The sequence below is a fragment of the Notamacropus eugenii genome, chromosome 6 (genome assembly GCF_028372415.1).
Source record: "Notamacropus eugenii isolate mMacEug1 chromosome 6, mMacEug1.pri_v2, whole genome shotgun sequence".
In the NCBI taxonomy this organism is placed as follows: domain Eukaryota; kingdom Metazoa; phylum Chordata; class Mammalia; order Diprotodontia; family Macropodidae; genus Notamacropus; species Notamacropus eugenii.
Genome location: NC_092877.1, coordinates 302,492,522 through 302,508,449, shown reverse-complemented (window position 1 = coordinate 302,508,449; position 15,928 = coordinate 302,492,522). Strand labels below are relative to the sequence as shown.

At 41.6% G+C, this 15,928-nt stretch overlaps 1 protein-coding gene across 4 annotated transcripts in view; it reads right to left on the bottom strand.

The window, feature by feature from the left end:
* NRP2 (neuropilin 2) overlaps window positions 1-15,928 on the bottom strand; it is a 147,741-nt gene that overhangs the window by 101,373 nt on the left and 30,440 nt on the right. For all 4 annotated transcript variants that reach the window (XM_072620109.1, XM_072620110.1, XM_072620111.1 and 1 more), the window contains exon 3: window positions 5,518-5,699. In XM_072620109.1, coding sequence (XP_072476210.1) covers window positions 5,518-5,699 — 182 coding nt within the window. The remainder of the gene's footprint in view (window positions 1-5,517; window positions 5,700-15,928) is intronic.

The following is a 15,928-nucleotide window of genomic DNA, read 5'->3' as shown; positions in this document are numbered from 1 at the left end:
TTCAAGGGGTCCGAGAGGAATTTTGAAAAGGTTAGGGTTTAGCCGCTGCTGTGCTGCCTCCCCTTGTAGCCCGGCTGGCAGGGCCACATGCGTGGCAACAAGAAAATTAAACCTCCACTCTCAACATGCAGGTCAGTTTTGAGTGCCAGGGGAGGAGTATTGACTTTCCCTCCTCGAGCCTACCCTTACTGTAATTCTCTTTAAAGAGGACTGGAATTTCCCTTGGGAGCAGGGAATTAAAGCGAAATCCCTGGTCCTGTCAGATGCTTCACACAAGAGGGAAATTACCAACAGTTTCAAAGAAGGTTCCTGAAAACACCCCCTCCTTCCTGTTCTTCCTCAGCAGCACCACAAACACACTCTTCCAAACCACAGCCCCCATCTCCTGCCCATGCTTGCTCCTTTTGTTTCGAAACAAAAGACTAGAGGAAAGATTCTCAAATACATTTGATTCCCAGAAGATTGTGCCCAATTATACGTTTGGTTATTCAAAAGAGAGGCGTGTCTCTGCCCCAGGGCTGTTACTTCCATCAGTTGGCCCCTGGCTCAGAAGAGATTCTCGCCCAGGTAGATACCAGGATGCACTTAGCAATACCGGTAGCAAAACCCCAACAACCAGACCTTTTCCTTTTAAATAGTGGGTGCCTAACTCTTCAGGGCATCTTGAAGCCTGTCTACTGCTCTGGGACTGGTCTGAAGACCGAAAGAAGGACATATTGAATGTCCAATAAGAATCAGAGGGATAGGGATGGGACCCATGATTTCACTGCCATGGGGAACTCCCACATGTGGTAGAATACTCCTACCATCACAGATCGGCCCCTTCTTTTCAGTGTTTAGATTTGCCTAGAATATTTAGAGGCTAAGTGACTGGACAAAGGTCATACAGCGAGTATGGGTCATTGTCAGAACCTGAAACCAGGTTTTCTTATGTCTAAAGGGAACTCTATCCCCCATTCCATGCTGCTTCTCTTAAGTCAGAGAAACCAGGAGAAACATAAGCATTCTCAGAACTAAAGTTAGGTTCTTCCTCAGCAATTATGTCAAAGGGGTCAGACACATTAAAAAAAGCTCAATCCATTCAGATGGACCAGACACCCTTCTCTATACTGCATGCAAAGATCTGCCAGGGAAACTAAGTGGTTTCTACAGCAGGGAGCTATTTCTTTCTAAACAGCTTTAGCCCAGCATGATTTCCTAGCTGCTGTATAATTGGAACAGCAGTCCCCAAAGCAAAAAAACCTGAACAAGGGTTTCCAAAAGTATCTGGAGCTTTTCTAGAAAAGTCTTCTCACTAAAAGCCAAACTAAAGTAGATATGTTGAAAGCTGAACTTAACCCAGCCCCTCAGCTCAGGGGTGTTAGGATTCCCCCAGCTACATGTTACAGCTGAGATGCCAACCTAGTCATCACTAGGTCCCAAGAAAGGCATCTTGACCTTGAACTCAAGTTCAAGAGACAGTAGGGGAGGAACTAACCTCTAACTCAGTTTTCAACAGTGATTTTAAAAAAATGATGCTTGAAATTTCTACTGCCATTTCTATCCATGATGGGATATCTCATTTTTAAATTTGCAAGATTTGCCTCCAGCTAACCTTCTTCTATGCAGATAACCAGCCTGATGTTATGGAAATGCTTGATTTATTTCACAAATTAAAAATAAAATAAATAATTTTTTTTTTTAAAAAAAGAGAGAATAAAAAAACTGATCGAGTGATATATGATCTCTTATAGCCCACTTCAGCTGGAGCCAGACATGAAGCACCCAGACCTATCACGATGTTCCCTGTCTGCACTGAAGTTGTGAGTTTATCTCTCTCGGTATATTTCTTCAGCAGTGTTCTAATGGTATAATATACTGTCTCTGGGCTCCAAAGCCCTCTGGTATGTGTATTTGTATATCTCTGTTTACAGTTTCCCCCTCTTGTTCTCTTTGAAGAATGCTCGCCAACAAACAGAACTATGTTTGTTTGGATTTCTTTAGTATATTCATGCATTTCTTTCATGTTTAGTTGATGACGTAAACCTTGTGTGTGTGTGTGTGTGTGTGTGTGTGTGTGTGTGTGTGTGTGTGTTTTCCCAGGACACCAACAGTGAAAATGTAGGCACAAGGCCTGCCCCCTTAATGGATTTTCAACTCTTCCTAATTTTGTATCCAGCAGAGCCATGTGTCTACACAGCTAGATATGGTATTCAGGGATGTTCCCCCAATGGCCTTACCATGCCCCCATTTGAGACTGGAAGGTCCAGTGAGTGACATCTTGTCCCTTTTGTACCTCTGACGTTTGCATGACCAGAGGTCCACTCAGACCTGAACACTGTATCACCACCTAAAGTCTATCTCTAACTAGCATTTATTTTTTAAAATATTTTTATACCTAGCATTTATATACCACATTAAGGGTAGTTTTTTGATATGTCATCTCATTTTATCCTCATAGTAATTCTATGAGCTAGGTTTGATTATTATCTCCATTTTATAGATGGGGAAATTGAGATACAGAAAGTTTACTTGACTTGCCCAGGCTGACGCAGCTAGTAAGTGTCTGAGACAGGATTTGAATTCAGATCTCCACAACTATGTCCCAGCAATCCAAAGACGTGCTCTAGCCTTTGAAGTTGTGCTTTGGTGGGTCTTTAAACAATGACACTCAACCTGTAGAACCCTCTTCTTTGTATCTGACTTCCTGACAATCGCCTTTCCTTCCCTCCGTTGACTAACCTTTCCACCAAAAAAAGGAGGCATGATGCTCATTTATATTTAAAACTGATGAGAATGCAAATTTATATTGGTTTGAAGGATTTCTGAGACCAGAGTAACATCCTAAGCTTAAGAATGGTAAAAACCAGTCCTCAAAATGTCTATTTCTCATAGGAAGATTTTATATAGACATATATGTCTGCTAAAGTAAGCAGAACCAGGAAAATGATCCACACAATTAGGAAGGAAGAAAACACTTGTTAAGTGCCTACTTTGTGCCAGATGCTGGGGCAAGTAGGTGGTGCAGCGGATAGAGGACTGGCTCTGAAGTCAGCAGATCCTGAGTTCAAATCCGGCTTCAGATTCTTACTAGCTGTATGATGCTGGGCTTAATCCTAACTGCCTCAAAAAAACCAATAAAAAACTACATGCCAGACAGTGTGCAAAGAACTCTACAAATATTATCTCATTTAATCCTCACAATAACCGTAGAAGATTGGTGATATAATTGTCCCCATTTACAGTTGAGGAATCTGAGGCAGAGGGATATTAACTGATTTGCCCAGGACACACAGCTAGTTAACATCTGAGCTAATATTTGAATTCAGTCCTTCTTCCTAGCTTCAGGCCCTGCACTCTGCCCACTGCACCATCTAAACAACTCACAGTTACTATAACAATATAAATTCAGAGAGTGAGGCCAAGATGGACACTATGTCATTATGATGACCATAAGGTTGGGCCGTTAGACAATGGACCCCTTCCCTTCTTTGCAAAGCCAAGGAGCTATGACTGTGGAACAGTGAATATGCTGTTAGATCAATGGCTAAGTTGGTTGGTTTTTAATTACTTACTTAATATATTGTATTATAGTATATTGTATTGCACTGTATCATATTATACAATAAGTGTTATATTTATAAACATACATAAATTATTTTATTATTAATTTGCTTAATTAGACTGTGAATGCCTTGACAGCCTGGGACTATCTTTTGCCTTTCTTTGTATCCCAAGTACATAACATAGTAGGCACTTATATGCATGCTGACTTAACTTGACGTTTTACTTTATTCTTTGTCACAAGAGATGGTTCAGTGGGTTGAGAGCTAAAGGTGATATAAAAACAGAAGCTGTCAATAACCATTTGTTTAAATTGGAAAAGAAAAAAAATTAATTCTTCCACCCACCTTAACTGTAGTCACCTTACATCATTCCACCCTTTAGTTCCTTCATGTCTGTTTCCTACACAAACTTTACCCAATGCAATTTTTGAGTGCTGCTGAGGACTGCTTCCAGGATGGTGACTGGCTATTTCTGTTGATGTCAGCTTGCTTTTTATAATTAAGGAAGGCTCAAGATCATACTGATGATGTTATTTCCAAGAGGCTGGAACCAGCCATAAAGTGTGTTGGGCCCTGCTGCATTTTTGTCTCCCCTCACTTAGGCCTGGAGCTCACCACCACAGGCTATTCACCTCTTCAGGAGCATGTTTGCCTCCTTACTCACCCTGTGAAAGCCTATGCTCCTGCTCACTCACATAGCTTTCCCCCTTTATTTTGTTGTAAATTCTTATTCTCATGCAGACAAATCTGATAAATATTTAGACAGAGAAGACATAAAAAGTGCTTTCAGCAGCTACCACTTCCTTTTAAGAACTGTTTGGCAAAAAAGAAAATATATCTAAATAGTTCCCTTTGCATTGAACTCCAGAGGCGCCTGGCTTTCTCCCCTCTGTGAGAAAGTCTTCCCTTTGCCTAGCACTACACCAGTCATAAAACCCCAGACTGCAAAGGAGGTGAAATGCATCATTGCTGATGTATGAGGATGCCATGGGTCTATTGACACGAGTGTGTGATCAGAGAGGCTCTGGAGAGACAAGTCTCACTCCTCCTTGGCTTAAAAAGAGCCATGAGGGGCACACAGAAAAAGGTCTTTGTTTGGGATGCTTCAACACAGAGGCTGAATCAATAAAGAGGACTTCTTATGCCAGGAAGGGAAAAGAAAACTTCCTTACGTCAGCCATGAAATCAAGTACCAGCCCAGACTGATGGGGTCTAAAAAGAAACCAGGACAGACCAAAGGGAGACCCAGGTGCCAAGTACTAAGAAATGTAATCCTCTCTGCCTCTCCTTCCTACACCTTTCTGATTGGTTTTCACAGCAATCTAGATGTGTTTGGGAATGGGAGGAGGGAGAGTGAGGGGGGCTGCTGTGGACAGATGTCTGTGCTTTCTCAGCAAGGGCCATAGACTGAGAGCTGGAAGGGACTTCAGAGGGCATCTAGTCACACCCCTTTCATTTATTCAGATGAAGAAGCTGAGGCCCACAGATGGGAAATGATTTTCCCAAGAACACACAGACTGGCACTCAGGACCGGAATCCAGGCCTTCTGAAGCTTTTCCATTTCACTCCATTGCCTTGGAGGTGATAAATGGAAATGGACCCCAATACCAATTTTGGGGGGATGAATGGGATTTCTATAGGTGGGAAAGATCTTTTTAAAAATTTACTTAGAGAATTGGATTCTGCCCATTACTTTTCTTGAATAGGTTGCCAGAAGAAAGATGTTTTATCCTCAATGCTCTCCTGTACCACCTTTACTGAAAATAAAATACTCTCACCCATATGACTTAGATTCTCTTCCCTCAACAGATGACATGAGGAAACGTCCCCCACCCAGGGTTCCCATCTTTCCTTTCAGGCTTGCACCCTCTCCCCTCCCCTGCTCTCCCATATCTGCCAAGCTCCTCCCCTCTCTGCTCAGAGGCACCGAGGTGTCTGATAGGTACGTATCTCCTCCTGGGACATGACTGACCTGTCTTGAAGATCTCATAGCGCAGTGAGAAGCCAGCGCCCTGACGAGCATAATCAGACGTGAACTTGATGTAGAGCACTGACCCCGAGGAGATGATGGTGGGAGGGGCGATATTCCCACAATGCTTTCCCAGGAGGTCTGCAGATTCACTGTCCCCATCTCGAATCTCAATGAAGTCATACCTAGTTGATAGTGTAAGAGAACACACAACAAGAAGAAAGAAATCAACAAAAGAAGAATACTTTGCTCCTGCATGGTTCTTTGTAGCCAAGCATCTCCTGCCTGAAAGACAGTCTGACACAGTACATAGAGTGCTGGGCCTAGTGTCAGGAAGACTTGAGTTCAAATCCCACCTCAGTTTCTGTTTCCTTACCTATAAAATGGGATAATAGCAACTACCTCCCAGAATTGCTGTGAAAATCAAATGTGCTAATAATGGTGAAGTGGTTGGCACAGTACCTGGCACATAGCAGGCACTCTATAAATGTTAGCTATTGTTATTTCTTATTATCCATAAAATGGGATAATAATAGCACCTATCTCATAGGGTTATTGTGAGAATTAAATGATATATACATGTATATAGAGTATTTTGCAAAACTCAGAACACCATATAAATATTAACTATTATTCTTTTGAGAGTAAGTATGGCATAGTGGATAGATCTGGCTTCAAAGCCAGGAGGATCTGGGTTCAGGTTCTGCCTCTGCCATGGACTAGCTGTTTGACCTCGGGAATATCACTTTTCAGTTAGGTAACCATCTCTAAGACTACAAGTTTCAGAGGAAGTATTTACCTGTATTGGCAGAGGAAGCTTCCACATATGAGAATCCCCTATGCCAGGCCCTATCCCATATCATTATTTTACAGTTAACTTTTCCATTCAGTTGTTTTAGCCCAAGATCAGTAAGGAAAGCATGCTGTCGTATTCATTTTTCAGATGGGAAAATGGAGACCAGTGAAATGACTTACTAAGATTACAAAATGATCAAGTGACAGGGTGAGAATACCTCCTTCAGCTCCTGAGTCTTCATCATGATGTAATGGTACCACATTTCAAAAACTTCCCAAGAAAATGTCCACCTCCTCCCTTCTCAGCAGGCCTCCCTTCTCCCTAGCTTTCTTTTCTTTCCATTCTCATCTTTATCTTCTTTCAAAGTAATATTACTAAACCTATAGCCGTTAGCCCCTTCCCTCCCTGAGATGACAATGCAGAACTCCAGGCATTACACCATGATTGGTGACAACAAGCCAAGAACATTAAAAATAAAGGAATCAGCATCCTAATCCAACTCTTCAATAAGACAAGAGCCCAGCATGAATCTCTGGGGAACCAGTCTCTTCTTGATATGACTGTACATCTATTATTTTTTGCAAGACTACACATCAGCTTTAGGATACTTCCTAGTGTCTTACCGACCTTAAGGAGAATGGTCTACACGGGCTTGAGAAAATGGCCCCTTAAATAACCCAACCACACCCAGGCCTAGGGGAGGAATGAGGACTGAGGGATGCTGTGGGTTCTGGAAACTTGCAGATTGATATTTACATCTTCTTGCTTCCCCTTCTCAGATCCCACTCAATACTCCTGACCCAGCTGCTTAGTTGAGAAACCTCTGCTTCTCACCACCCCCTTTAAATTGCTGACCAGTGTAACATTATTTAGTGAAAACTATCCATCTCTCTCTGCCTCCCTCTGCCTGTTTATTTACTTTTGCATCAACCTGTTAAAATAACACGTAAGAAATTTCTTCCTCCAGGACATGAAGCAGAGTCGGAAATGCTACTTTCCATTGGATACTGCCTTCCCTGGACTGTCACATACAGTCTTCTTGGATAAGTAGCTTGTACAAGGCAAAATGGTCTCCTATCTCCTCCCAACTCCTTCAAGCCACACCTTATCAGTCAACCACTCCAACTCTGGCAAATCCATTGAGTTGGGTGGATGAAACAAAGAGAAGAGGACCAGACTCAGCTACTGCCTGTGAAGGAAGAGGACTGAACTCCTGACAAAAAAACAAACAAACCCTGAAGCTGAGGTTAGGGTGGTAGGCAGAAGCAAAGAAGGGCAAAGCTGGATTGGTAGCTAAACTGAGCTCTTATACTTTCTTGATTTTCGAAACAAAGGGCACTTGACTGGACCCAGATGGAAAGTGAAAGTCGATGTGGTATTTTTCTCAAGAAAACCCCCAAGATTTTCTCAGGCCCAGCAAGGAAAGCCCCTACCAATTAGTCTCACAATGTTATAAGCCTTTCTCATCATAAGCTTTTCCTGCAAATTGATGCCTGATGGTGTAATAGTGGTACACTAGGGCCTCTAACATCTGCCCATATTCCTTATTCCTCACAGCTGCCAGCCTAAATGGGTAAGGGACAAGTTTGAGGCCCATTTAACTTAGCAGTCACCCAAACCACAAAAATGTAACATGGTTTTCTCAAGGTTACACAGAAGTAGGGGATGGAATGAGGATGGGGTGAGGAGAAGCTGAGAAAATCTCTCCTGATCAAAGAATATATTTCTATTTGGCCTTGAAAATTAAAATAACCTACTTTCAAGTGAAGGATTCTTAACTGGTTTTTGTACCAAGGACCCCATTGGCAGTCTGGTGAAGCCTCTGGATCCCTTCTGAGAATCACGTTGGTTGCTTACATTTATTATTGAAGGAAATGTCAAATAACAGTTAGAGGCTGGTGAAAATTAAGAATTGTTTTTCTCTTCACAGTTTACAGATTCCTTAAAAATCTGTCTGTGGACGTGAAGTTAAGAACCGCTCCTCCAAGTCATGATCAATGCAATGATTCATTACAATGCCTGAGGCCTAATGTTGAAGTCATCTACCCACCTCTTTACAGAGAGGTGATAGACTCAAGATGAAAAATCAAATAGACATTTGGAGACACAGTCAAGGTGAAAATCTGGGATTTTTTGACGACACACACTGGTAACAAGGGCTTTGCTTTTTGGTTTTTTTTCCCAGTTGTGGTGGGTATAGGAGTGAAAGAGTTAGGGATAAGACGGAAAGAAAAGAAGTGAAGTGAAAAGAGGGTCATTGGGGCATCTTTTTTTTTTTTTTAATACAGAGAACAGAAATAAAGTCAGAAAGAAGCACAGTCAAAGACTACAGCTTTGAAAGCTACAGGCTGGAAAAAGAAAAACAAGCTGCTCATAACAAAGATTTCCAGTCTTATGTACGATCCTTTTTTTCCTGTTCTACTATGTATATGGGAATACCCATTTCATTTGTGGGGTTTTTTTAAGTTCACAACTTTTAAAATGAAAATAAAAAGCCAAAAGGAATTATAGCCTTTAGGATGGGAAGGGGCCTTAGAGATGGTCAAATTTCATTCACTGGAGGCATTGAGTGGCAGAACACTGGGCTTGAAATAAGGAAGACTCGAGTTCAAATAAAGCCTGAGACATTAGCTGTATTTCCCTGGGAAAGTCATTTAATTTCTTTTTGCCTCAGTTTCTTCAACTGTAAAATGAGGATACTAATGGCACTTACCTCTCAGTGAAAATCAAATGATATATTTTTTAAAAGCTTTACTTAGCACAGTACCTGGCACATGTAGAGGCTATGGAAATGCTTACACTCCTCCCTTCTTTTCCTCTTCATTTCCACCTTCATTTTAATTGACAAACATTTATTAAAAGCCTATTGTGTACAAGGTATTACGTTGGATGCTGAGAAAAACAAATTTTAAATATTAAGATAGCCTTGATAAAGTTCTACACAAATCAAATCATCCTCTCAACGTGCTAGGAGAGTTTGTTACTTAAATGAATCCCTATAGGGAATCTATTTAATAATATATCTGCAAAATGGCCTCTGAGGTTTCTTCTGGCCCTAGTTTTCATGTTTCTAAGATCTTTTGACCAAAGCTGGGTTTTCATACATGAATATCATTTGACAAGCAACATAGTATGTTTGAATGGTTACCACATTTGGAGTCAGAAGACCTTGGCTCATGTCCTATCTCTGCTGCTTACAAGCCCTTTGACCAGAGGCAAGTCCCTTAAGTTCCTCATCTGTAAAATGGGAGTGGATAGTTGTAATATCTACCTCACAAGACTGTTTTTGAGTAAGCCATATTGTTGATCTGAAAGTGCTAAGAAATCTGAGTTTTTTTCATTTAGAGCACAACGCCCAGTTGCCAAGGTCTTCCTGTTGCATACTCTTCCCCTAACAGTGACACTGCTTCGAGGTAACTATCCTTCCCCAGTTCAGCATGGTGGTCCCGACTCACTTAACCACACAACATCCCATCCCCACTTTTTTTTTTTAATAAAACGTCATAATCCAAATGACACATAGAGAACATTTCATTTGCCTCTTGCCACAACATTCTGGGAAATGTGTTATTATTGAAGGATTTTCTACAAACGGAACAAATCTTAGATATTTCAACATTATCAAGTGAATTTGTGAAGAGCTCTGTAGTGCTTAGAAAGTCTGTGGTTTCTGAACAAATGTAGCTCGATGTCTGAGAAGGGCTCTTAGTGAATCTGGGTGCCACCGTCTTCCTGTGTGGTTCTTCATGGGGTTCTTTCCTGGCTGACAGGGGAGTCAAAGGGATTCCTCTAAAAACATACGATTGGACTTAAAGACTGAAGCATGGACCAACTAACAGACGTGTGTTAACTGCTCTGTTTGTCTTGCATTAGGCATATAATCTCTCTCAAAATGAAAAAATTCCTCACAAAGCTAGAGCACCACTTTTGAACATCAGGCTTAAATCATGAGACGATGTGTGTGAAGGTCTGTCTCTGGTCTTCGTTCACCTTAGGACCATTCCCTCAGGTGCCCTATCATTCTTCTACCCACAGATTCTGATGGCTACAACTGAGCCCTTGGCCTGGAGAGCATTTCCATCATTCTTTTTGCAAGTTCAAGATCTAGGCTACTCTTCCTAATTTCAGTGTGGATCCTAGAACGTGAATAGCTCAAATCAGCTTAAGAGAAAAGAGCTGTTGATGACTGGGAAGGTCACTGAAGCCACGTGTGTTCTAGACCACTCATATACCCTAATCTCAAACTGAGTACAGTTTTAGCTATTATTGTTGATGTATGCTCCTTTGTTCTCAAAGAGGCCCATGACATCAAGAAGGTGATGCCATGACATGCAAGAGAATTGGATTTAAGTGAGGGAGGGCTGTGCAAAGTCATCAGCCTCACTCTCTCCTCTGGAGCCATCTGGATCCAGTGGCCAGACATGGATCAGGTCAACTGGAGATGGCCCTGTTTTAACTAGCTACATAGAAAGTGCTATCCTTGGGACTGATGCATGTCAAGGAGAGAAAGGGGAAGCAAAACTTTCATCCAAGCTTCTAAATAATATTTTGCATTTAAGGTTTACAAAAGCTTTACTTACATGATCTCATTTGTTCTTCACAACACCCTGGGAGGTAGGAGCTATTATTATGGTATCTGTTTGTTATTTTTCAGTCCTTTTAGTCATATCCTACTCTTTGTGACCCCTGGACATCTGTCTATGGGGTTTTCTTGGCAAAGATACTGGAGCGCTTTGCCAATTCCATCTCCAGTAGCAAACGGAGGTCAAACAACTAGACAGTTTCTGATGCTGGATTTGAACTTAGATCTTTCTGATCTGAACTCTAGCACTCTATCCACTGTGCTGCCTAGCTGCCCATTATGTTCTCTTACTGATGAAGAAACTGAGGTGGAGAGCGATTAAATAACTAGCCCTGGGTCACACCGCTAGTAAGCATCTGAATCAGTATTTGAACTCAGGTCTTTCTGACTCTAAGTCCAACACTCTGTGCCCTGGGCCGCCTAGCTACCAAGGAAATGTTCTGGTTTCCAGAAGGGCAACCTCCCCAGAAACTTCCTTAGCTAGACACCAGAAGAAAGATCGACCAATACAGCAAAAATTAGAAGCTAAATAAAGGGCACAGCAGATGAAATTTCTAAGAGGGCAAGATGATTTTCCTAACCCACTCTGAGGTGGCCCATCTTCCCTGGATTCTCTAGATCTCATTTCTCATTCATGGAGCACAGTAGTACTTGGATACCCTATAACCTAAGTATCCTACTAATGTCATAGGTGATTGCTGCTGAAACACATTCCATGTAGTGAAAGATGTAAACACATATCAGCTCTACCCAAATCCATAGGCCCAACCAGGGAGCTAAGCACCCTGCTTCCCTTTTCCATGACTCAGCTTCTAAATGCATACTTTAAACCTTGTTTCACATGGGCATACCATGTTCACAATCACCTATTTTTTTCATAAGGGCGCTTGGTCTCTTAAGAACCCATGTCCACTTCCTGCAGACTATCATCTCTTTATAGTCACTGAGCCATCTCGTGTATTTCTTGAAATCAAAATGCTGCTTCAATGACTCCAAAAACATGAAATATAACATTATGAGTGGAAAAAAACACATCTCAAATCACTTTGACAGCATTTTCACTATTAGCAGCAAACAAATCAACTATAATTAAAATGCTGTCAGAGTGATTTGAGATGTTTCTCACACTTTCAAAGTGCCATATTTCATGGGTAGATTACCCAGGCCAGGGAATATATCACCTCCTGGAGTGCCTTTCTTCCAAGGAGCTCAAAGACTTTTTTTTTTAAACAAACACTGTCTCATTAATCCTTACATTAAAAAAAAACTGTGAGGAAGGTAGGTGGCAAAAAATGGAGGACTAGCTTTTCCACTTCTCAGTAGGCAAGGCTGCTAAAAACACAAAGAGATGATATACATGATGCTGATATCAATGGCCAATTCAGTCGACTGCAGGTTACTGAATAAAAAATTTCAAACTGCTTCAGGATAAATTTTAAAGGACTTATACAGAAATCTTCCTAATTTAAGTTGGGGTACCTTATGGCGAATGGCCCATATGGGTTCTGTCAAGGTTGTGAGAACCACTTAGGGCCAATCCAAGTCTCAACCCAGTTTGGACAGACCAACAACAGTGGCAGGAATAGCATTTATAGGGACCTCTCCATCACTTCCCAGAAACCTCTTCATCCTGGAAGATCACTTCAGCCAGGGAATTCACAACCCAGAAGCACCCTCTGCCTCTGGGACCCCTCCTTCTGATTAGATTACTATAAGAACTTGCACTTCAGGAGAGCACCCAGGCTAACTATCTTATCATTTCTTATCAAGTTAGAATCCAGACTTCTACATCAGGACTCCACGACTTAACCTATTATAATGCATGCTCCTTGAGGATGCAGGCTGTCTTTCTAAAACATGTCCATGTATTTCTGATGGTTTTCCCAATGTTCAGCACACTGCCTGGCACATAGTAGGTACTTAATAAATCCTTGTGGATTAACTGCCAACTGACTGAGAAAGTGCTTTACATATGATATCTCATCTGATCCTCACAACAAACATCTCCGTTTTACAGATGAGTAAACTGAGGCTGAGAGAGGGTAAGTAATTTATTTATGGTTAAATAAATAATTTTATTTAAATTATTTGCTAACTTAGTTAGTAAATATCTGAGGCAGAATTTTAACTCAGGTCTTCCTGACTCCAAGCCCAGTGCCCTATCTATTGTATCACCCTGCCGCCTTTCTTTCGAGCTGAAAGGGATTTTAAAGGTCTAAGCCAAACCTCTCATTTTACAGAAGAGGAGATTAAGTCTCAGAGAAGTTAGGTGATCTGTCCAATGTCACATAGGATTTGAATCCAAGTTGTTGTTTTTTTTTATTCCAAATCCATCACCTTTTTAAATGCATTATGTTGCTTGTCCATACATATCAATCAATAAATATTTATTAAGTTCCTACTATGTGCCAGGCACTGTTCTAAGTGCTGGCATATATACATAGATGCTGGCTATATACATAGATGTACATAGAGAAATATAAAGCTACATCAATTGAAAGTAACAAAGAGCTATAGATTATAAAGAAGACCCAGGGGTTGCAGTGGATAGTGCACCAGGCCTGGAATCAGGAAGACTTATCTTTCTGAGTTCAAATCTGGCCTCAGATACTTGCTAGCTACATCACTTTATCCTATCTGGATAAGTCACTTTATGCTATCTGCCTCAGCTTCCTCATTTGTAAAATGTACTAGAGAAGGAAATGGCAAACCACTCCAGTATCCCTGCCAAGAAAACCCCAAATGGGGTCACAGAGAGTCAGGCACAACTGAAAACAACTCAACAAGGTAAATGCAGATATGACATTTAGGTAGTCTATACATATATTCAACCAATATTCTACTAAGACTCACATATTAATACTATGTAGTAAGATACAGTAGAAAGACACTGGATATTAGGAGTCAGGAGATATGGATCCAAAGTCCCACTTTTGCCATGTGACCTTGGATCTCTTCTTGGTACCTCAAGTTTCTTTATTTATAAAATAAAGAGGTTGGACCAGATGACCTCAAAGGTCCCTTTCAACTGTCATATGATGGTTCTAAGAAGTTGAGATACGAATTGTTTCTATCCTATGTTTTAGAGGTCTATGTGTGCTTGACAGACATATTAAGTTTATGTCGATGAACTTGTATCTATGTTGGGTGTGTTTTTAATAGCTGTTATTTGGCATTTCTTTCTTCTCCTTTATTGCTTCCCACCACAAATCTTTAATATTTGTAGCTTTTCATTCTCAATCCTCTCTCAGTCAAGGTCACCCGGGCTTTGGGGGGACGGTGGTGAAAACTGGCCATTTAGCAAAGGAATCACGTAGAGAGTCTAACCCAAAACAAACTGAAGGACTTATCCCCCTAAACCTTGGAGGCAAGAAAATGGAAACTACAAATACCATCTATTTATAACAGTTGGTTATTTTTCCACAGAAGACCCATAATAGGGGAGAACCTTTCATACTCATTGTTCCTCATACAACTAACTGCCAAGAATGCTGCTTTATATAAGGAAGGAGACTTCCCTTTTCAGACAGTACGTCTGACAAGTTTCACTGCAGATGAACTTGAGGCGGATGAAGCCCACTCGGCAGAGCTCTGACGCCAGCACCCCCAGACACAAACACACACACACACACACACACACACACACACAAAAGAGATCCCTGGCTGAACGCTCCTCCCATACCAGTGAGTCACATTCCTGTGGCAATGTGGCTAGCCCCCTGCTCCTGGGAGAAGTACTGATGAGACTCTTGCTCAGATGGGACATGTCTGGAAAATCATTTGTTACATAAGAAAACAAGATGTGCTAATGTGCTGTTTAATACTTCTCGGCAGGCTGTTTATTCGGGGCTTACGCATGGCTGTTTAGGTCTATTTTGGTCTCCAGGACCAACTCTATAAAATCTTCACCCTTACTGTTTAACTCACAGGGCCCCTTCCCTTGTGTTTGGAAATGAGATCACAAAAGGAAGAGCAGCTTGGAATTTCCAGCCACTTTTTTTTTCTCACTGGATGTGTGAGGGGCATGCTACTGGGCAGCAGGAAACTGCCGTAGCACCACTAGGACTGGTCATTTGTATTCTAAGTTGACTGGCTGAATGAGCCAACATGGATAACTAATTCAAGCCTCAATTTCCTCATCTGTAAAATGGGAATAATGAAAATGCCTAGAGAGAGCTGAATCCTCTGAGAGCTGTGTAACAGAGGACTACCTGGGGGAACGTATGGCAGTGCATAGGGGGCCTGATTCCAAGGTGAGCCAAAGAAAGGAATCAGGGTAGTTTACCAAATCCCCTCCCCTGTGCCCTGTGGTGAGGGAAGAGTTCATTCCTTTCACCCGGGTGAGTAGTTTGCTCTCAGACAGTCATTTACTACTCCCAGCTCCCAGAGGATCAAATTGTAAAAGCAAGTCATAACCTCTCCATCTGTCCAGAAAATGGGATCCCTGCTGAGATTCTCTGAGGTGCTCTGGGATGAGGGAATTACTGCCTCTCAGAGGTTTTGTGCTGTATTTTTTCTTTTCCTTTGTGAAGGCTTTATTATTTTAGTCATTTTCTCCTCCCCTCTTCCTCCCTGGTCTTCCATTTTCTGGTGTCCATTCTCTACAACAAAACCTAGAAAAGGTAAAGGCCATTTGAAAATGTTCCATGCAGAAGCCTAAAGAGGCCTGAGAAGTATTTCAGCAATACATGGCAGGTGGGACTGGTCTTGCTCTTTGACTCCTTTCACATGTGGCTTCAGGTTACAAGGCCTGGAGTTTTTGCTGGCTCCTGGGATTAACTGATCACAGAGTAAAAACTATGGCAGGAGGAAAATGATGAGCTCACATGAGTTCTCTTAACAGAAGAGTAAGCGCTGGTGGTTAGTCAGCTGAAATGGCTTCCCTCACTCAGCAATCGCTTGACTTTCATCCCATTCATATCCTGGCTCTTCTTCTGGACAGTGAATTCTGAATACCTTGTTCCTGCTGAGTTTAAAGGCAACCGGACATGTTCAAAGCTGGGTTGGAGTTCTGATCTCCTAGCAGAGAGGACTCC